General features: G+C 42.4%; 1 protein-coding gene across 3 annotated transcripts in view; it reads left to right on the forward strand.

Annotated features, from left to right (window-relative positions):
• The window catches only part of LOC110977267 (high affinity nerve growth factor receptor-like), a 71,744-nt gene that overhangs the window by 43,530 nt on the left and 6,220 nt on the right, over window positions 1-21,994 (forward strand). For 2 of the 3 annotated variants that reach the window (XM_087136711.1, XM_022231233.2), the window contains 12 exons: window positions 4,864-4,938; window positions 8,082-8,153; window positions 8,781-8,855; window positions 9,376-9,542; window positions 10,439-10,723; window positions 11,421-11,741; window positions 15,767-15,882; window positions 18,136-18,355; window positions 19,305-19,435; window positions 19,841-20,016; window positions 20,826-21,066; window positions 21,733-21,891. In XM_087136711.1, coding sequence (XP_086992837.1) covers window positions 4,864-4,938; window positions 8,082-8,153; window positions 8,781-8,855; window positions 9,376-9,542; window positions 10,439-10,723; window positions 11,421-11,741; window positions 15,767-15,882; window positions 18,136-18,355; window positions 19,305-19,435; window positions 19,841-20,016; window positions 20,826-21,066; window positions 21,733-21,891 — 2,038 coding nt within the window. Of the gene's footprint in view, window positions 1-4,863; window positions 4,939-8,081; window positions 8,154-8,780; window positions 8,856-9,375; window positions 9,543-10,438; window positions 10,724-11,420; window positions 11,742-15,042; window positions 15,159-15,766; window positions 15,883-18,135; window positions 18,356-19,304; window positions 19,436-19,840; window positions 20,017-20,825; window positions 21,067-21,732; window positions 21,892-21,994 lie in introns of all 3 variants that reach the window. The other variant, XM_022231234.2, reaches the window with a different exon arrangement.

Consider the following 21,994-nt stretch of genomic DNA (forward strand, 5'->3'; position numbering starts at 1 on the left):
GTTTCATGATTGCAAAGAGCCAAAATCAAACACTTAGAAAATATAAATACGGGAGAGAAATCTTATTATAGTACATCTCAACACTGATATTCTATAAGAGATACTAAGACTTTGTTTTAAAATCCTGCCGTGCACAACTTTTAAGGATAGACGTGCATGTACAGTACATGTAGAATGCACGGTTAATGCGTAAATAATGGGCTATACATTCTAAGTATAAGTGAACTAATAAATCTCGCATGTGTACTGGGAAGGGGATCAAGAATGCTATTTTGGTCTTCTAGTATATATAACATCATGGATTATCAACATCTCAGGAGTAGTATTGACCAAAGGACTCTCTTCGTGAGCAAGAGAGGGCGCTTTGTTACATAGCAGTGACGTCTCATCGAATTGTTCGCGCATGACGCATATTACGCATGAACAATTTTCGTCTGGCATTGCTAATCTGAATTACCCTCTGTTGGATGCTGGGATGGGCTGCTATTTCAGGACGCATGAGGTAAATTCTTCGAGGCCTTGTTTGATAACACTCGTTTGAACAAAACACTTTTCAGCTCTTCCGTGTGCGTGTGATACGTGCATGTTTAATGCACATGTACATGTACGTGCGTCGATCAAGACAGTAAGTAACCCACAATGCTTTGCGTTTCTGTAGCATGAAATTCGTGAAATGAATCAGCCCATGTCAGCTTACTATAAGGGCGATAGGGGCAAGCAAAATCTTCAGCCCATAGGGTCTTTGCGTGGTTACCAGTTGCATGGTGTCAATGGTGTTTAAGGTATCAGCACAACTCACTGTGAACATCTAACAAAAGAAGTACTATGCAATAACAATGGACGTTCATTGTTAAAGCACTGTGTTTCTTTTGTTAGATGTTCGTAGTGACTGTTTCCTTTGAACCTAGGAAAATTGTTCACCCAGCCGCAAACAGCTGCTCGTTGTCTATGAGAACAGTCTTCGAACCTCTTGTTACACCTCCATTGTGTCTGTACAGTGGCGGTTATAACAGATGACCGTGTCTACAAAGTGTGACCTTTTAGGTATTGATGAGGTTTTTTTTTATTTATATCTTATTAGGCCTATGCATACAACTGAAACATAATGTGATATAAAATGGAGCTTAGAGGTGCCATTGCATCGGTATCAAGAAAAAATAAACAGAACTTCGAATGGACGGGGCCGCGGGACTTCTGCCGGCCTGTAGCCTGTTCTCCAGTGTTTGTGTTATACTCAGCTTGGTTTGCACTACTAATGACGTCGGATGAAACACGACCCGCGTGCAGCCAAGGGCCAAACGAGAAAAAGCGACTTGCGTGTCTTGTTCGATTGCTTGAAGAGGGACCTTGCTGGAGCCGGTCTCGCATACCCCGTCCCACCAAATCTTGAGACGGCCGACCGGGTTGAGAGTCCCAGGAAGACATCTTAGCCCAGAAGTATCGCCTCACCTCCAGTTTTGGCCGAGGAGCTAGCTAGCCACTGCTTGGCAGAGGCCCAACATCCCAAGTGCAGAGGCAAAGTTTAAAATTTCCCTTCTTGTTCGGCGGAGTGACAGACAACAGCCCCGGGCCACGCGTAAATTGTACTTGGTAAATGTAGTTAGAGTGCAGATAGGTTTACGCACGGTCCTCGCGCTGCTGATCAGGAAAAAAAGGTTTTTTTCTCCAAGACGTTAACGTTCTTTACTCCCCTTGGAATCCAGGCACGTTTAGTGGGGGAAGGAACAGATACTTGAATGCCATTAATGGGACAAGGATGTTATGTAAAAAGAACGTAATTAATACAAGAGATTGTAGCTTGAAGGTGAATTGCCAGTGTCACACATTGCATTTGAATGAAAAACCTCTAATTCGAGATTAAATCTATGCTCGTGCCTACAATATGCCTTTTGCGAGTTAAACTTGAATAAAAATCTGGTACACAGAGTTCTTTAAATTCACGCAAACGTAACTATTTGAATTCTTTACACTAAAGACACTGTTGCTACCCCTCGTGATTCGGGGCAAGCCTTTGCTTAGTTACATAAGAGACATCTTGCACTAATACACTGTTTTCAATGGATAAGAAGGGCACAAAGGAACCAGTCCATTCCAGAGATGGTGGTCAATATGCAAAAGCTTGCTTGTCTTTAGTCTGGGGAATTCAAATTGTTTTGCTTATGTGAAATCAAATAATTCAGTGTACCAGATTTTATTCAAATTTGATTAATTAACTCACAAAGGGCTTATCGCCGCATTATTAACCTCATACACCGAGTTTCTGAATCATTCCAACATTATTCTACCAAAGTTCCTTACACTTTAAATAGGATTACCCAAGCGCGCCGAGCTAATGCACCAACCACCCATTACCGTCTTCACAGTTTCATTTCCCACTAATTGGTATTATGATAGGGCTGGGTAGAGCACTGGTACGGTATTCTAGAGGCCGCAGGTTCAAATCCAGCTCCATTCAATTTCTTTGTTCATCTTTATAATCATTCATAAGCACCTAGTCAGTTTCCGTATACGATTTGTTTCATGGTATTAATTAAGAGCAACGTCGGACGAAACGTCTTGTTCAATGAAACAAGCGTGGTACAACGTGTAACCAAGTCAGTTTGGTACCTAGTGATGCTTCGTTGTGAAGAGTTAGTATTCTAGGTGCATCACTTGGACAATGAACGCATTTTCAGAAAGGAAAAAAGGACTGAAGCATTAATTAAAGCACCGAGGCTCTACTTTAGCGGACTTAGAAAATGCGTCTTCAGAGGAAAAGGAGAATAGTGGCAGAGCGTGATCTGTCGAAAAAGGTGTTCACGATGTGCTCGTGGCACAAACACACTGTTAACGTTACCGTAACGGTAAACATTTTTTCTGTGTACCCGAAAACACCTTCGTTCGATGAAATACCAGGGTGCTCATCTCCCTGTTTGTCTTTGCCCGTCTCCCTCTGGCTGTCACTTAGGAGGCGATATCATGCGTGCGTCAACACCACCTCTTCGTCACCTGGTGATGTCTCCGCTGTGAACTGAAATGCCATCTTACCCTGGCAAGAACAGATTAGCAAATCCTCGCAAAAACCCTTCAAGGCGCCCCTTGACGTTGACAACCAACGAGGACCACGTGAACTGGGACCCCGTTTCTATAACATTATGTTCGCCGACCTGTAATCCCCTGGTGCGAAGTTAAGCCACTGCGATCTCTCACTGGGTGACCCCCCCCCTCTTTTCGCCATATCCCTTCCTATTCTTCAGTTCATCATCCCGTCGTCGCCTCAGATCGATGCCGAGCTATTGCCATTCAATCGCAGCTGTGCACGCATCAGACAATACCCGCTGTCAAGCCGGCAGGCCCGTGTCGGCTTTCAACGCAAGTTGGGCAGTTAAGTCCGCGGTTTTACGATTCTGGACAGCCCGTGTTAGGTTCTCTGATATACGCCAATCATACAGGACATCGACACCGCCGATATAAGCCTGCGCGCGCAAGTCCAAAATGACTTTCCCGGGAACCCGGCTTATTTCGGCCTGGAGTGTAGGCCTCAATTATTGAGGGATGAATTGGAGAGAGACTAGCAATCGAAAGATCACAAATGCTGCCATCAGTTACCTTCGTCGGAGAGGTCACACAGAGGCCACGTACCTTATATCTCAGAGTTTATTCCACCGTTTTTATAACCAATTACGGAGATATTTGCTTTACGGCGGAGCAACCCAAGAATGAAAAGCCTCGTTAACCACAAGAGGGCGTTAGAAGGGTATGAAGAAAGTATGTCCTTGTATAAGAATACAGTTAAACACCCTCGCGCTTATTTTTCTAGCCGGTCAAGAGCAGATCGGGAGGAGGGCGTAACGGGGCCATCCACGCCCCCCCCCCCTATGGAAAGAAAATGTAGTAATGAGAGAAATGCAATAGTGCGCCTCCAAGAGTTTGCAATGCGTTGGCCAATCACAACGCGCGAAATCTGTCGAGTCAATGCGTGACAGATTTCGTGCGTTGTGATTAGCCAACGCGTTGCAAACTCCTGGAGGCGTACTATTGTGAATCGCCCGTATTTGGGGAAGGATCTTTTGCATTTACCTTCCCAAAGCGTTTCAAAAGGCCAAACATGTTGTCTTGCCTCTCAGAAATGCAATAAAAAGAAAAAAATCCTATTTTGGGGGGCCCCAGCATGTTACCTCTCCCCCTGAAATTTGTCTCTGTGGTCATGGAGTTTAATACCGGAGGGTGATGATAAATGAGTATAACGGATGTCAGGATGTGGCCATTTGACAACATTTGGAAATGTATGGAGGGTTTTCCAGTACCATAGTGGATACAGTGCAGCTAGATAGCATGTTGGGGGGGGGGTCATCGAATCGGCTTGCCATTACTGTACCTTTTCCATGTTCATGAACTGAATTAATACATCCCCCAATTGCCTTCTAGATTGGCTCCTAAATGAATTGTACATAACTTTTTAACACTGTAAAGGCCGGACCCTACTTCAGGCAAATGTGAAAGTGAAGCAAATTTTGACGTCCGAAAATAAAATTCCAGCAACATTTCAGTCGAGTTGAAAGGTGTTCGACTGTTGCGAATTCCCAGGGCGAATAATTAGATCTGACGTCACAAATTCGCGTTTGCGTTCGCTTTGGCGCCATGTAACAGTGGGGCTCAACAATTATCTTGCACGCACGGATTGTAAGCATTTTTTGTCTGTAATAACTTTGAGTCAGCAATGGCTTTGCACCTCAAAGTAACGTTTCCCTTGTACACTCAAATCTGTGTGAAGTTTTTTGACAATCACAATAACCGCTAGATTTTTGTCCGTAAGCGTAGCCAAAGTGTTTCGCAGCTATTCTGACAGTTGTCTTTTCTTTGGTTTATTTTTCATCTTTCCAGGATTATTCGCGGCCAAAGTAATTTTTCCGAGCTGACAGGCCACTCGTTAAGAAACATGACCAGTTTGGAAACACTGTAAGTATACATTTTTAGAATTCGGTTTAAAATGGGTCAGTTACATTCCCATAGTTGCGGTGTAAGCCAGATAGCCGATGTGTGGTGGACGCAATGAGTACCCAGGGGCAAGTTCTATCAACAACAATTTGTTTTCCACTGGTCGATTTTGCCTGGTGGCCGGTATATATTTAATGCATAAGTTACCATTTAAAAGTGACCATGGTTGACAATTTGTCGATGATCGAACTTGCCCCATATCCGGTTCGTAAGTGACTTCGTCACAAAGGCGGATGCGCCATGATTTGCAGGCTTCCATTGGACGATCGCTGAAGTTGCGTGTTAACTTATAGTTCCATGTAAACGGCGATCAATGCATTTACAGTTGTGCTCAAAAGTATTCATAGACTTTGGAATAATAACATACTTTTCTAAATTCTTCATTTGTAAAAGCCATTATGTTGGCACTTCCACTATATCTTTTGTCTATTTGTTGCAATACACAAACCCACATGTGTGTTGGCTAAACTTCATTTGCGTAATTATAGATATGATCAAGGTTTCTTTTTTGCTCCTGTTCAAAATTATTCATACCAGGGTTTACATAGTCCATTGTCTTTTCTTAATAGTCAATAGCGCAGCCTTTGTTCTTGATGACTACCTCAAGACGGTTCCTATAAGTGTCCACAAGCTGTCTGCATGTCTCCGTGGGATGTTGGCCCACTCTTCCTTGGCGAAAGCCTCCAGCTGGGTCAGGTTGGATGATCTCCTGGCCATCACTCCAGTCTTTGGCTCCCTCTACAAATTCTCTGTTGGATTTATGTCAGGACTTCGACTTGGCCATTCCGGTACATGGATACCACTGTCTTTGAACCACTGCTTTATTACCTTGGCGGTTTGCTTGGGGTCATTGTCCTGCTTGTACGTCCAATCAGGTCCTAGCTGGAGTTTCTCAGCAGATGCTTTCACATCGTTATCAAGGATCTTGATATAATCCTCCTTTTTCATGATGCCCTGTATCTTAATGAGGTTCCCGGTGCCTTTAGAAAAGTATTTTATTATTCCAAAGGCTATGAATACTTTTGAGCACAACTGTAACTCAATGTGCAGTACACGTATAGTGGGTGTGGTTTAAACTGAAGTGACGTCACACTTACGAACCGGATTGACACCACTGGTCGTATGACACACAATAGGCAAAAGACGAACCCACACTGCTGTTACACAGGGCAGTGGCATCATACTCCATTTGGCGTTTAGGGGTGCTTGCGTATGGAGTTGCAGTTTTGTTGCCAAAGACTTTCTTCTAAATGGAGAAAAATGGCAGGTCCATCTGAAGTCTGAACTATAAACATTCAAGCATTCAGCCTAGAGCCATGTGGCGGACATTTTGTCGGTCATTTACACCTGTCGTCTGAATGGATCTCCTCAGATGGGGCAGAGTTTTAGCGTACGGTTGAAATATCACGATAAGAGAAATGGTCCTTCTTTAATGGGTTCATGACAGAGCAGAAATATTTGTGGATTGCAGAAACAAATGAAATGGAGAAATCATGGAACACTTAACAGAATCCCTTGGAGAGATTTAGACATTTACAACTTACAAAATCAATGCAGGCCATTTGCAGCGAGTATAACTTACAGTGATGAAACATTTACTGGACGATTTACGTTAAGTGATTTTTGTTGACACACTTATATTTAGGGGAAATGCCATCTCAAGATGATCGAACACATTATGTTATCAGATTGGAGGAATGAGTTTGATCAGATTGCCAGATCAGCTGGCCATCGGAGACTCTTGCTTAAAATACTTGTTCTGCAGATTAAAAAGATGTAGAGTTAAAACACGCGGCAGCTAAGAGGCTGTGATGGGATGAGACTGGCGGCTGGTGGTTGGTGTGACAGCGGGCAATTTACCTTCGTCAGTCCCCGTCACCAATTCGTTCCCATCACGCTCTCCGGAGCCCCCGTACCGGCAGACCCCGTTTATCACAGGATTTTAGTTCATAAACAAGCAGATATCCTCGAGCAAGCCCCCTCCCCTTGAAAAACCAATCCTAGGAAAGTAAGGCCTGATTTGACGAGATGAAACTTGAAGGGCTGAATTGACGGCAGACGATGTTCTGAAAGGCCAGGGTCGGAGCCAACGTAAGAGCGAAGACAACGAAGATCAATTACGGCCCGGCCCACGTGCCCTTAACCGAGTTTCCTCAAGGACTCAGCCGAAAACATACTACTCAAAGGGAGAATATTGACGCAATATTTAGCGTAAAGTACCTCTCAGAATGTGTTTTCTTTCTGATCACTTTAGCAAGCTTGTGAAGAGCAGTTTTAATTTGATGCTCAAAATGCATGTAGCTGTTTAGATAGTTGATAGGTCATCCAGTATTATAGTTGTTTGTCAGTTCTGAAATGCGCGCGTTCTCAGTTCAGAAATCTCCATCACGTTCAGCTCGTGCAGCTGCAAAGATACAGCGTATGAGGGAGCACACATGGTACACCGATGCTTTTAGGGAACTACAACCTCCTTTGGAATATGATTATGTTGGGCACCGAGACGCAGGCTGGTCGATGCGCTCCCCCGTCCCATAACGGAATATTCTTTCTACTGTACATCATGATATGGGGGGGGTCTCAAAGCGAAGAGAAGCATTATATTAGTTCACCGCTGTGCCGATAACAATTACTATTTACAAAGTGGTTGTATCACGACAGCAATGAGTATGAAGTACTCCATTCAGTGCACGGTGTCGGTTTCTGTCTTACCGGGTAGGAATGTCTGTGCAAGTGTGCGGTCAGGTAAAATCTGAAGGTTGTTGCTTTTTCAAAATGTGCCCGAGACTGAAGGTCTCTGATCAGCTCATCAACCGGTAGACTCACAGCAGCATGGGTCAAAAGGCGATGTTCCTGGTCATCTTGATCCATTGGGTTAAATTTCAAATAAATTGTTAGAAAAAATTCCCTCATGGCGCCCTCTGTAATTAGCTGACTGCTTAGGAGTGCTACCAGGAAGGACACTTTTACAGAGAGGAGAAAATAAAAACTATCGCTTAAAAATTTTCAACGCGGTAATTGCAGATTTTGACGCAGATGCAGCTAGTCATAGCAAGCACATTCATTCGTGATGTATCGAGGACTCATACTAAGTATTTTCTTTGCAGTGAAATATCTCGTAGTGGCTTGCAGCATGTATCAGACGATGCCTTCATGGAGACTCCCAACCTTGTTCAGATGTAAGTTGGCTTTCTTGGGTAGGAAGGGAAAATGTGTCTTCTCTGTACTATTTTCAGGGAAGCCAGTCTAATTAAACGAATTTTTTTATTGACCACACGAACAGCAGTGAGGATCATAATTATAACTTCAAATTTAACGCATACTTTTCGAATACATTGTACATGTGCGATCTGTTTATTTATTTATTTTGAATTTATGTTTTTGGTCTAGAAAATTTCCTTTCCTTGATTTGCACTTACCAACAATGCAGTCTGAATACCTGCGAGCAGCTCCTCTCCAAGAGTCAAGTCGAGGCACTTAAATGCATAGTGGGCAGGAAATGCATGGGTCAGATCGCGCACCAAAACGTGAGCGGTTCGGCTGACGTTTAATCGATCACTGCATGCGATTTCTCTTGGCTGTGACTGCCACAAGCGTAAATCAGGCTAGCTATCAAACCTTAAAATGCTCAAAATACCACGGCCACAAGTGCAAACTAGATAGCAAATCAATTTTATCCAGGCCTGCATGATGAGCAGAAACATAGCCTTGCGTGTCTCTCTATATATCGACTCATCGGCGTTATCCCTAAATAATACATATTGTTCAATTATATATTGCATTCTGTCAACTTTAATTCGTTTCAGAGATTTCAGTGGTAATAACTTGAAGACGTTGTCATGGAGACCCTTCAAATATATAATTAGCAAATTGCAAAAATTGTAAGTATCAGATAGAAGGCATTTTTTACAACCATTGCTCTGTCATATACGTTGAAGAAAGACGTTTTTATGCATGTAAGTCCCATAATAATAAACAGGTATGAGAATTCAGCTGATTAGCAGATTTCAGTTTTTTTGTTCAGATGTTGACCCTGAATTTGAGCTTGTTTTGTACACCTGGTCTGTGCAAAAGTATGGGAACTTTTTACATTTCAGCTTTGTTGTAGCTGGTTTCAGCTTTAATTTTAAGTGGCCACTCACACCCCTGAAGAAAAGAATTTCTTGACAAATGTCTAAACAGTGGTGTGAAGCCAATTAACTTGTACTGAGAGATCAGTTAAAATATGTTGCACTGCCACACATTTTAAGGCGGTTAATGATCTTTTTCAAGATCTAATGGAAAATATAATACACGAAGATGGGCTAGGACTTAGTGCCATGTTTTAACATTTAGCCCCCCCCAAAAAAAAGAGCCATGAGAGTCAATTAATTTTGGCTTTTGTCTTGTCTCCCCAATCAGGGATGTCTCGGACAACCCACTTGTGTGCGGATGTGCCCTCGATTGGTTGGTTCCCAGGCCTGTTGCTGGTCAGACCTCGTTTGACATAGGGGAATCAACCTGCTTTGAGAACACAAAGAGAGATCCAATTAGCTTGAGAACCATGGACATACCAGAGGGAACATGTAGTGAGTATTGGGAACTTGCTTATCTCTTCGGCAAAGTGTGATGAATTAAGCTGGTCCCACAGGTTTCACTATCTAGGAAAATTCATTTCAAGCCAACTACACAAATACGATTTTTACGCATATGCTTTTGGATATTGTAGTCATTTGGTATAGACATCGTCGAAGACATTTTTATATTGCTGTCGAAAAAAAATCACCCATGCCTAAATGTAAGATCTGTCAGAAGAACACTAAGTACACTTTTCTCGAATGTAAAGAGTTAATGCCATTATGTTTTAGAGGACACTGGAAACTTAGAACGCTTTCCAAGATGATAACACCACAGAGCCATATTGCTAAAGTGCATGGTTCCTTGTGGTGATTCCTGTGTGTTTGTGGTGCACCCGATCCGACTACCCACCGCTACCTATAAGTACGGTCGCACACCTTAATACGCCATGCTCTGGGTAGGTCAGTATCATAGGACCGTAGCATGGACTACGTGCGCCACAGTTGTAAGCTGGACCGGTTTTAGCTTGTGCACCGCAGCAGTGGCTCTGTGTTGTATGTCAAGTAGGGGCGCTTTTCATGTCATGCTTACAAGTGTGGCGAACGTAGTCCTACGATCGTATGATACCAACCTGCTTATAGCATGGCGTATTTGGTGTGCAAGCTGTAAGTAGCAGGTAGTCGGATCGGGTGGTGCTGTAGTTCGAGTGCCCGCAACCAGTGTTATAAGGCCATTGAAAATGTAATGAGCGTATTCTCTGGGTGAAACTAAAATCCTTCTCCGGGTCTGCTAATTAGAACAGTTGGACACCATTGTTTCCTTGTGATTGAATATGTTGGTAAATGTTTCTTTTGTGAAAACTTTCATCTGTTAATGGTTCTCTTCATAATTACACCGTTTTTCGCAGCTTTACCAACCGTCCAAGTGAGTCGAAGTGAATTTACCTTCAATAACACGGGGACGTTCGAGGTGACCTGTCGGGTGACTGGCGAGCCGACGCCGCAGATCGACTGGGACACAAGCTCACTCGAGAGAGAAGGAAGCGTCAGTAACTTTACTGTGGTGGACTTGCCGGACGGTGGCAAGAAATTACAGGTGGCAGGAGCCACGGGGATTGCCACGGGTATGCTGAACTGCAGCGCCTCCAACGAGCGGGGGCAGAATTTACAAAGCGTTCGTCTGTATGTACAAAGTAAGACCCAACCCCTGTATATCTGAGTAATACATGTGTGCTTACGAAGTTCACAAATACCAAGCTAAAGGCCAGTTCATACTTGGTGCGAAAGCAAACAATAGCACTTGTGACGTCAGATCAAACATTCGCGTAGCGAATTTGCAAAAGTTGAACCAGTTAAACATATATCAACTCAGCGAACCTTTGTTGCAAATCTTCTGTGAAGTCAACTTGGCTTCGCTTTCACATTCTCTTGAGGTATGAACCGGTCTTAATGCAGTCACTTGTCATAAATCTCTCCACAAAAGCGAATTGCTTATACACCATGTCTTTTGACGATTCTTTCTTGATTTGTTGTGGTGCTCTGGTAATCTCATGTATTACCAGAAGTGGTCCTTTAAAAGTTCTTTGGATTCTTTTAATGCCACCCGTTCTTTTATGGTTATATAAGTAAGCCCGTGCCCATTATTTGTTGCAGTTTGCTTCAGGGCATTAGCTCCGTCACATCATTGTCGTTTTTTCCGTTGTCATGATTTATTCAATTATTTTGGAAGCCAAATTTACGTCTGTTGTATAAGACTTTCAGTTCTCTTCGTCTCTCTATTAAAATTCCGCGTCTATTATCCTACATAACAATTGCTAGATAGTTCAGTAAAAATAACAGACACTGAAAGTCAGAGATTTTGAGCTGCGAGTCCATTTTCTCTTTTTGCAGCCAAACCGCAGATCGTGTCCTTGCAAATGAAGAAAATGTTCCATTCCAGCATATGCTTTGAGGTGAGGGGGATACCCAAGCCCAACACAACCTTCCTCAAGAACGGGAAGTTCTTCATCTCGGACGTGCTTAATCCCAACAACCCCAATTTTGTGAAGATGGCACACTTTGACCCAGAGCAGCCACTTAGCAACGCCCTGAATGGATGTGTGTATTTCACCACCCCGTCGCACGTCGACAACGCTAACTACACCTTGGCCTGCACAAACCTACTTGGCCGCGACGAGAAGGAATTGGAAGTCATTTTTATCCCTCATCCAGGTATGTCATTCCCATTAATATCTCTGATAGTATGACAGTGCTTACAGGCTCATGTACCCGCGCGCTAACGTAAATATGCATGGTCAGAACTATAGGACACTTGGTTTTCTGTTAGATGTTTTTACATTCAGATCAGCAAATCGCGTTGTCTCTTGATAATCCGCTGCATTTAGAAACTGCAGCTACCGGTATATTTCCAAAGATGCTGCACTGGGACTGCGCGTTATGACCAATCAGTGTTCTTGTTGGGTATGACATCACGGTCTGGCTGTTGCGTCATTGTTTTAACTAACGTAACTGCCGAGCGAGTTCTCGTTTCCTGTGTAAACATAAACTATCGCTTTTTCTTACCGCTCACGTGTGTAAATAAGCCTTCATGTAAGGAGATAGATGTCTGGTCAACATTACTCCATTTTACATCAGAATGCTAGACTTAGATGGTGTTGGCCTGAGGTTTTTCCAATGATTTGATACAGTAAGAAGTGCTGAGTCCGTTAGTTTATGACTCACTGCTTTCGGCCACTTTCTGTGTATGGTGTTGCAAGAATAAAAACCAAGAACAAAGCCAAAACGCCAAAGACCTGATCAAAGAGTATCATAAAACGTATTACGAAAAAGCCAACCTAACCAGTGTAATCTTCTTTTTTTGTAAAAGAGGACTTTTCATATTTTAGTGCCATGTAGGGCCTGTAAAATGTGTGAGTGAGAAGCAGAATCGTAGTTTTTAGACTCTTGGTGGAAACACATTGATCAACCAATACTTTTTCTCTAGTTCAACTCTTAAATGCCAGTTGTGGCTCCGATTCCAGAACTAAAAGGACGAAATGTGATTATGTTTGCTTCCACCAAGTGTCGACAGGCCTCTTGTTTTCAAGGGGGTATATTGATGGATGGTTGTCAGTTGTTTTCTGTCAATAACGCCATTGGTTGGTTCTTGCATCTGCAGTGGTGGTGTCAGATATTATCCAAGAGCTAGTCTAATTTGTTCTCTTGATTTGTCTATGGAATATGTCATTCTTGCCCTCTTGGTATACAAGGGAAAACCTTTTTTCGTAAAGTTAGGCATTGTTGTTGCCGTTATTATACAACCATGAAATGATAAGGGCTGGTGGATTTTTTTCTTGCCAAATGAGCCAAAGTGTGGCTCGCAGTTTCCGAGATCGAGAGGAAAAAGCTGGAGTTCAAGCTAGACCAGCTCTCTTCAAACTGTTGATACTAACAGATTAAACGATAGTTTGATTTTGGGGTAAGAGACATGTGTTATTTTGCTGGCCGGCGTTACCCGTAGACAACCTTAAGTTCGTGAGCGAGGATGCATATTAGCCGAAAACGTAGCCGTGGAACTGCACGTACAAAATCACAGCATTGCTTGACCCTGATAGAGCCGGATTATTTCCGACCATCTCAAAGCTGAGGAGGCGATTTTCGCTTTCCTAATAATTCAGCCGTCCATTGCCTGATTTTTTAAACTTTGCATGCATGTAAAACAGTGCAAACCAGTACAAATGTGGAGTTTCGACTCAATCTGACATATTGTTTTGTAGTTACAGTCATTTGAAGTTCAAGGCCACATACGTGCAAGCCCGCGTGCACCGAGTACGGCAGTGGAAAAGTACGTATGCATTTTTGGCTGACCTGTGTCCAAAAAAGAATGGCACTGCGCCAGAACAGTCGGTTCAATTTTCACAAAATTGACGTACAAGTGTCCGCGAGTATTCCTGAAAAAACGCTAAAAGCCTCGGCTCGCGAAAAACAACTGCACTGCGGAGATATCGGTAAAAATGTTGGAAAGGCAGATTCTGGACCCCAGCTCTTGAAGGGTTAAACATACCTGTAGAAAAGATTCCTTCATTGAATTCTGTAGCTGGTAGACGGCAAATAGATCTTGCCAATTATCTTCAATGCATGACATTTCTGGTGGTGGCGGTGTTCTTCCTCTGACGCATTTCTGTCATTTCCTAGACTGGTTCCCGGTCCCTCCATTTCCTTTGGACCTTAAATTGAATAAAGGGATCGGAAGAGGGACACTCCCCCACGTGTGTGTTCATCTATATAAAACGAGTGAAGATGATCCCATAATGCAGTAAGCAAGCATAGAGACATTGTGCCAATCAAACGTTTTTCATTTTCCTTTTAACGAGGGAACACGAATTCACTATATATTGCTCGTGCATGTGGTGAATAAGGATAAAACATATACGAAAATATCAATTTAGCCGACGCGATCAGAAATGTTAACAAGAAAAACATTTACAACACCGTGATTGGTGTGGGACTTTTCTCACAAATTCGACTTGGGTTCAAAATGGGATGACGCTTGGTGTTACAGCAACGAAGTGCGCAAACCGCACACGCTAATAGTTAAAGTTCTTTGCTATGGAAACGTGTTTACTTTGCGAACACACACGGACCTATCTGAAGTGTTACATGACATCTAGCCAACTGGTCAAAATATTAAGGGGTCGAGAACCATTCTGTGATTACATTAATAATGCATTGAAGTCTGAAAGTGAGATAGCACATCCTCGTTCACATGTATATCTTTTAACTGACCGCTCTGCTTTTTGTTGAAGGCCAATATTAACAAGTTGCTTCTTTTCAGTTTCTGAATTAACCCTGTTTCTGGTGAAACAACTTTCGTTTTTTCAGTGAAATTGTGAGATTTTGACCACATTATTTTATTCGACTCGCGAGTTCAAAGGTGGTCTAATACTGTGATATGTTTTTAAAACGTCGATGCGCAAACGAACAGGAATACACGTATCAATGTAAAAGATAAGATCGATGTATTTTGAAAAGATTTTTGGATATATCCATTTTCCTTCTGGTATGAGAGTTTAATAATAATAACAATGTAAAACTCGGGCATTTCTCCTTGTTATCGCAACGGTTCTGTTGCTGTTTTGTTGCAAACCTGCCAACATGCCCTAGCCCTTCTTGAAGTCGGGCATTACCACACAATAGATTAAAAATTGAAATGAACTGAAGGCTCATTTACATGTAAATACCTTTAAATCTACTGTGTGGTAATGCCTGACCTCAGGAAGGAGTATGGCCAGGCTGGCAGGTCTGTTGTTGTCATGTGAGTCGTGTTCTTTTCATACCAGTGTTCAATATTTTCTTCATCCGAGATGACATAAACTTGCACTTATACCCAAAATCTCTCTTCCAAAACAAGGGGCAAAATCTCACAATGTCCGGGACCATGTATGGTTATTTAGCGATCTCTGTGCTGTCACGTTACTCTACTGTTTTGTATATACCTGTGTCTTATTCTTCACGCTGCCCGTTTGCGGTATAGGGGATAAATTCCCTTCACCGAAAACTCCCAAAACTCACGGCACAACCGTCAAGGATCGGACTCGCATTGAAACATTAGCACCACGGGTAGAGGCGGACAAAAATAGTGCTATGCAAGTAAGTATTTCATCGGTCACGTCACGAAAGATATAGTTAAATACCGGTACCTCCATTCATCGGACACGCCTCGTGAAGGTATGCAAATTAGATGAACTTGGAGCCAATCACAAATGACGAATCTAAACGGGTTGTCATTCATTGTAAATATTCATACAATGCACATTTAGGTGGACAGCACAGAGAAACGCGGCTTTATTTATATTCTTTCGTGACGTGGACTAACAACCGCATTCGCTGTGAAACTGGTAATATTTTTCTAACCTTGTTCGGCTAACATGCATGGCGCTGCTAAATTTGTCTTTTCAGCATGCTTGTAACTTATGTGTTATTGATCGCCCTACACTGCATCCCTGCACTAACATTACGTGTGCATGTAAAGTAATTAAATGTTTCAACATTTTTTATTTGTCTTATCCAGTTCATTTATTTTGCAGGGCTGTTGTTCATCAGTGTAACAAAATGTCTAATTCCTCCTTTCATTTTAATTTAATCATTGTAATTGTAATTATCGTGAGAATGTGAGTGACTCCTTTTGTTTGAGTTTTTTATCCACACATTTTATGTTGCCACGGGTTTTTTTTCCACTCTTGTTCGTTCCCCACAAGTGAAACCCCCAATTGATGATATTCACGATGATCGGAAGTTTCCGATCCAAAACCCCACGAGTTCCGCACTACCCCCTCCCGACTCCGTTCCCACGGCAACCAGCTCTGTCATTACAGTAAGTATAGTTACTTTCAGAGCTCTTTTACTTTATATTGTGACCGTCCAACACTCGCATGTCGCACAGGAGGCGTGAAGCCTCTTGTAGGCACGGGCAGTCTGGCGTCCAGTGGTGCTTCACAGGTTACAGATCATTTAAAATGATGCCATAGTCAACGATGATAAATACTCTCATCCCCTCCAAGAATTTCTAGGGGGAAAGTATAGCCTTATTAGGTGTTAATACGCACACATCAAAATAAAGCTGAATTCTCTTTCAATTTTTTGTAAAGTTTTGGGGGAGTTATCCGACGACTTTCGGGGGAAATCTACACCCTTGGTCTGGTCACAGTCTCGTAGTGCCTATCGCCAATGCGGAAAAGTTATCGCAACACTCCGGTGCAAAATAGAGCACTTTCAGGACCCATTTTCAACCTAATTTTACATAAATACAAGTTTGTAGTCATATTCATGACTTCCACTTTATGTTTTTACAAACCCTGCCATGGAGAGCTAATGATTAGGAGAGAATTTGAGAATATGCAACTTCAAGGTGGTACCCTGTTTTTTCCGTTGTAGTTGTTGGACAGAGCCCACGAGCCATATTACCAAAAATCCTCAAGCAGACCAAAAATCTTCAAGCATGCCCCCTGGGGTGGTTGTGGAATAGTCTAAGAAGATTAATGAAGATATCAATGTTTACAGTCACTTCATTTCGGTTTGCTTAGCCACTGTTTGTGGTGATCAATTAAACACTGTCAAATTAAAAACCTCACAGAAAACCTTTACAATTTGTGCTTTAACAAAAGCCTTCAAACAACTAAGGACTTCGCTCGTTACGTTTATATTACGTTGATGTAATTTGTACCGTATCTTAATGGTCCTCAAATGTTTATTTTATCGAAATTATACCTCTTTCTCTCTCAAGTTTTTGCTTCATTTTTTACTTTCTCTTCTCTTCGATTTTGCACGCCCTTTATAAAAATATTTGCACGCTTCAAAGATACTCGCCAACAGGAGAGATAGCCGTGACCATGTAGATTCATTTTCAAAAATGACCTATATTTGTATACTTGTCGCTCTTGGCACAATTTGGTTCGAAGCAAAAAGTTGTTCCGAGTACGGGCGATTCACAATAGTGCGCTTCCAAGAGTTTGCAACGTGTTGACCAATCACCGTGAGCGAAATCTGTCGACCCAATGTGCGTTTAGAAAAGGTCGACGGATTTCGCGCATTGTGATTGGTCAACGCGTTGCAAACTCTTGGAGGCGCACTATTGTGAATTGCCAGTATCGGAAGAAACCTATCTACGGTAGATATTATCTGCTCTTTCAGATACGAAAACAAGGATCAGTCTCATTTTTCTGTTTTTCTTTTGGGGGATTCTGAAAAATGTTAATAACTTCAATTTTATTTTGCTACATATTCACAAACACCCGAAGTAGATAAAAATCTGGTGAAAGACAAGGTGCGTTTGTTGCTTCATTGAAGGAAAAAACTTCACCCAATGAAGGAATGTGTATTCGATTCGAAACCTGCGACCCAAAAAACAGAATATTTGAATTTATTTATTTGTAGACTTGCACAGACGACTTGAATGATAGAAGCAGAGCACGCAGTTAAACAGACATTCCATTATTTCAAACAGGTTACAATATTGTCATCTCTGCGCATTAAGAAAAGCGGTCGTCAGTTTATAGTGCCAGTGAAGGGAAATGGAAAAAAACACTTATCTGCAGTTTTCAGTGTTCCACCAATAACTGTCTGTCTTTCATTTATGCGTACAACTTATCTGGAATGTTTGTATTGTGCACTGTCTTTGGTCGAGAGCACATTCATAATAATCTCTGACAATAAAACTCGAATGTAGCGACAATGACACGGATATTGACAACAGTACCCTGACAAGAATATTTCAGTCCGATAATCATGACATCGTTGGTTGTACTGAACAGCTTTAGTGACACGAGGTAACAGTACTGATGGCTGTTGTGTTGACAAATGGAAATAGTTACCCTCACATTATGTATTGATTGTCGGTCGTAACGTAAGGTGGCAGCACCGGTGGCAATGATTGAAATCTCTCAACTTTTCTCGTCAGCGGCATTTAATCATGACAAATTGTGAATGGTAGTGACAAAATGACTTTGACAAAGAGCTATTAACAGTGCTTTTGTCGTTTATCAGAGCATATTCAGTTTGCCTCGATAGTACTAAACAGTTTATCCCCGGTAGCATTTGATTGTCTTTTGCCTCGACACCTTTCTTGCAGAAAGTGGTCGTCGTTTTGGTGGTGATTATCGTTGGAACCCTCCTGGTCGGCCTAGTGGGCTACAGGTACCGGAAGAGGCAGCACCTGTACCGGGGCATCAATCAGGACGGCAATGCTGCTCCTTTCAGTGTCATGAGCTTCATGGAGAATGGTCGGGGTGATAAGAGCGAGATGGTCAGCATGATTCCCAACCCTAACTACCTACCCAGAAATGGCACGGGTAAGTTACCCATATACAATTTACAAACGATTAACACTTTTTCGTGGTCCCGGTGCATGTTAAGCTGTTTTCAATGCACTTAGCATTTAAACATAATTATTCCTAAACGAATATAACAATAAACATGTCGCGCCTAAACATGTTAAAATTGGGTACAAAAAAAGTGTTAAGAAATGTGTTTAACTCTAAGCGCCTTATTGGAGTGAATATGCTTGTCTTGTTCAGTGCTAAATCTATCAATGCAGTGCCATAATTTCATCACTGAACTGATTTCGGTCACATGTAAACTCTTTATCTTAAAGTCTACATGCTGCTTCATTGTGCTTTACATATTGTAGTAGTAGAAAGATGATGCTTCCAGTTCGCCCAACCAAATTCGATACCTTAATTGTAACACAGGCTTATCTGACATTAATGCTGGAACGGTTGACAAGGTTTAACTTTTAAATTCGTCGCAAAACGTCAGAAGTGACTGAAACTCTTTTGTCTTGTTTGGTAACATCACAGTAAGTTCCATTAGCTTTTCATTCTTCAGAAAAAAAATATCAAATTCCATTTGATTACATTGTGTATTTCTCCGTCTCTTCCTAACGTGAAGTGGAAGAAACCAGAAATCCCCAGTGAACGGCACGATTGTTAACCTGTAATTTGATGTGTGATGAGGAAACGTAGATCGTTGTTCCTCCGTCACTCAAAACATGGTGATCTCTTTTTACCCTCGTGACAACACGTAGCGTGATTCAGCTACCTTGGAGCATATTAAACATACGTACTCAATTCCAATTTAGTTCATGCCATTTCAACATGTGTCCCTATAACTGCATTTTCCAGCAACCCAATGATACCTTTTACATGCAGAGATGTGCATGTGGTTGGTTAATGCAGATCCGAAAACCAACATGACTGTCAACGCAATGCAATAATACCACCTTAATGACTTTTTTTTCAGCTGTCCACCACATCAGTCGGGATCAGATGCGCTTTCTGGGCGAGCTTGGGGAGGGAGCATTTGGTGTCGTGTGTCTGGGAATCTGTGAGAACCTACCTGCAGAGGGTGACGTCACGATGGTAGCTATCAAGGTAAGCTTTGTCACGATCCTTCTCACAATCCTGAATCTGTATGCGTAAAACCAAATCTATCTTACTCGAATTTACTCAACAAACGTACCAGTTATAGAGTTACTAGCCTTTTGCTTGGTTTCATTATGTTGGATAAGAACGAATGTGGGCACGTGACTGTAGCCTCTTCAGGCCCCCAAGTATAATACTGTGGAAGCACTATGCTAACTATTAAAGTTTAGAATAAAATGTCACGTGCGAGGTATTTTGTTTGACAGCTTGTATCCATTCCATTCCACATATCCATTCTATGGTTAAATGGTGGTGTGCAGTACTTCTTAGCATGCACGGACTGGTTTGTACACGATACTTTAATGCCACAATATTGCAGTGCCTTCACACCACCTCTCTTTCAAACTCACCCAGACCCTGAAAGATGCCTCCATCGGTGATGCCAGGAAAGACTTCGAGAGGGAGGCGGAACTCTTGACTAATCTGCAACACGACAACATCGTGACGTTCTACGGCGTCTGCATGGAGAAGGAGCCCTTCCTGATGGTCTTTGAGTACATGGAGAACGGCGATTTGAACAACTTCCTGAGGTGGGTCTGCATGTGTTGTTTTTAAAACTAATCCTAAGACGTACATTTCATGGCTGCTTTCAAACGAATTTTGTCATGTTTCATATTTTTTATTTGTAGCCTGTTTGTGGTTTTTGTGCTTCATTCTTCATGTGTTTCATTGTGTGCTTGTGTTATAATTTTTTTCCTACTACATTCTGTATTTATGTACTGCACAATTGAACACAATCGTTAGTTCGTTGTTGTTCTTGTTAGCAAACAGGTACAACACAATGTACAAACAGCACGTGCGCACCCATAATTTGAGCAAATTCGGTCCCATGTGAACTCATGCTCAAGTCTGTTTTTGACGATACTAACCTTCTGTGCAGTCAAAAAGAAAATCGAAATACCCTTCTCAAAAATGCGAATGTGGTTTAGGCATTCTAATTTTTCTCTGTTGGACTTTATGCTCAATGCAAAAACCAGAATAATTTCATAACTTTCGTTGCTCGAACATGATTTATCATGCTAAGAGTGGTTAGTTTACCCCAAAGTTGAAATAGTTAAACATTTAACCAATAGCAAAAGAAAGGAGTGCTGAACTTCAGTTGCTCATAAAGGCTGTAAGGCTTTTTCCAAAGTGATTCCAAGTACTCCAGTCAAGAGCGAGAGTCTTGTAGTCAGTCAGCGATAGGTTCACTGCAATTCTCTGTAAGCCATACCCAAGCAATCCGAGGGTCACCACGAGCCCTTCTCCTCGTAATTGATGAATTTGATTGTGTTGAAATCCTCATGATGATTTGTTTGTTTGTTTGTTTGTTTGCTGCGCACTGCTACCTAATGATCAGGTGTCGTGGGCCGGACGCCGAGTGCCTGGGTCTGAGCAAGAACCCCGCCTTGCTCCCGCTCACTGTCAACGAGTTGCTCTTCATCGCCAAGCAGATCGCCTCGGGAATGATGTACATGGCTTCTCAGCATTTTGTCCATCGAGACATGGCCACCAGAAACTGCCTAGTGGGGGACAAGCTTGTGGTCAAGATAGCCGACTTTGGCATGTCCCGAGACGTCTACAGCACCGATTACTATAGGGTAGGCGTGCTAACGGAGGCACGAAAGTTCCCCTTATACAGTGCTAGATTTTCTTTGTGCGCACGTCATTTGGAGTGGGCTGAAGCGCGCATATTTTAATTAATCAAATTCCAACATATTTCCCGTGAACGCAAGATGGTTGGTCAAGTCTGGTTGACTTTTTCAAACTGGACCACAGGACGCAGTTGCATTGTTCTTTTTCCGTGCATTGCTTCCCATTGTTAGTCACAAACGGAACGCACATAATTGTGCTAGATTGCTGCAACTGTGAGAGAAATCGAAATGCAAAAACGGGATGATTGAGTAACAGTTTGGTTTTTTGACAAGAGTTTATCTAGGTGCTGTATTGCGCATGCGAATTGGAAGTTTAGTACGCATGCGCAACAATAGTAGGACCAATAGATGAACAAAGTTCGCTCTCAAACTTGTCAGATCATCATCTGAGGAACTGTGTTATGGACCAGTTTCGAACAAATAAAAATTGTGTGTAATATTATAGCCATTCTGTGCACAGCCCATGCTTCGTAATTATATGAAGGAAAAACATGAAGTGGGTGGGATTCGAGCCAGGGTCACAAGCACAAATTGACCACTTAATCCACCCGCTGGGAGCCTCAAGGCGGATGCTTGATTTAAACATGGTCGCTATCCCGTTACTGCCTGTAGGTTGGTAGCCACACCATGCTGCCGGTGCGTTGGATGCCACCCGAGAGCATCATCTACCGGACCTACTCCATCGAGAGCGACGTCTGGAGTTACGGTGTAGTTCTGTGGGAAATCTTTGAGTACGGCAAACAGCCGTGGTATGGACTCTCTAACCATGAGGTGAGATTGAGACTGCCTGTCACAGCTGATCAACGTATTGGTCGAGTGGCATGAGCGGTCGTTGTTTTACAACACCCATGCTCGTTTCGTAATACAGCCACCA

The sequence above is a fragment of the Acanthaster planci genome, linkage group LG05, assembly GCF_054643075.1.
Source record: "Acanthaster planci isolate LZ-2023a linkage group LG05, COTS_SCS, whole genome shotgun sequence".
Taxonomy (NCBI): Eukaryota; Metazoa; Echinodermata; class Asteroidea; order Valvatida; family Acanthasteridae; genus Acanthaster; species Acanthaster planci.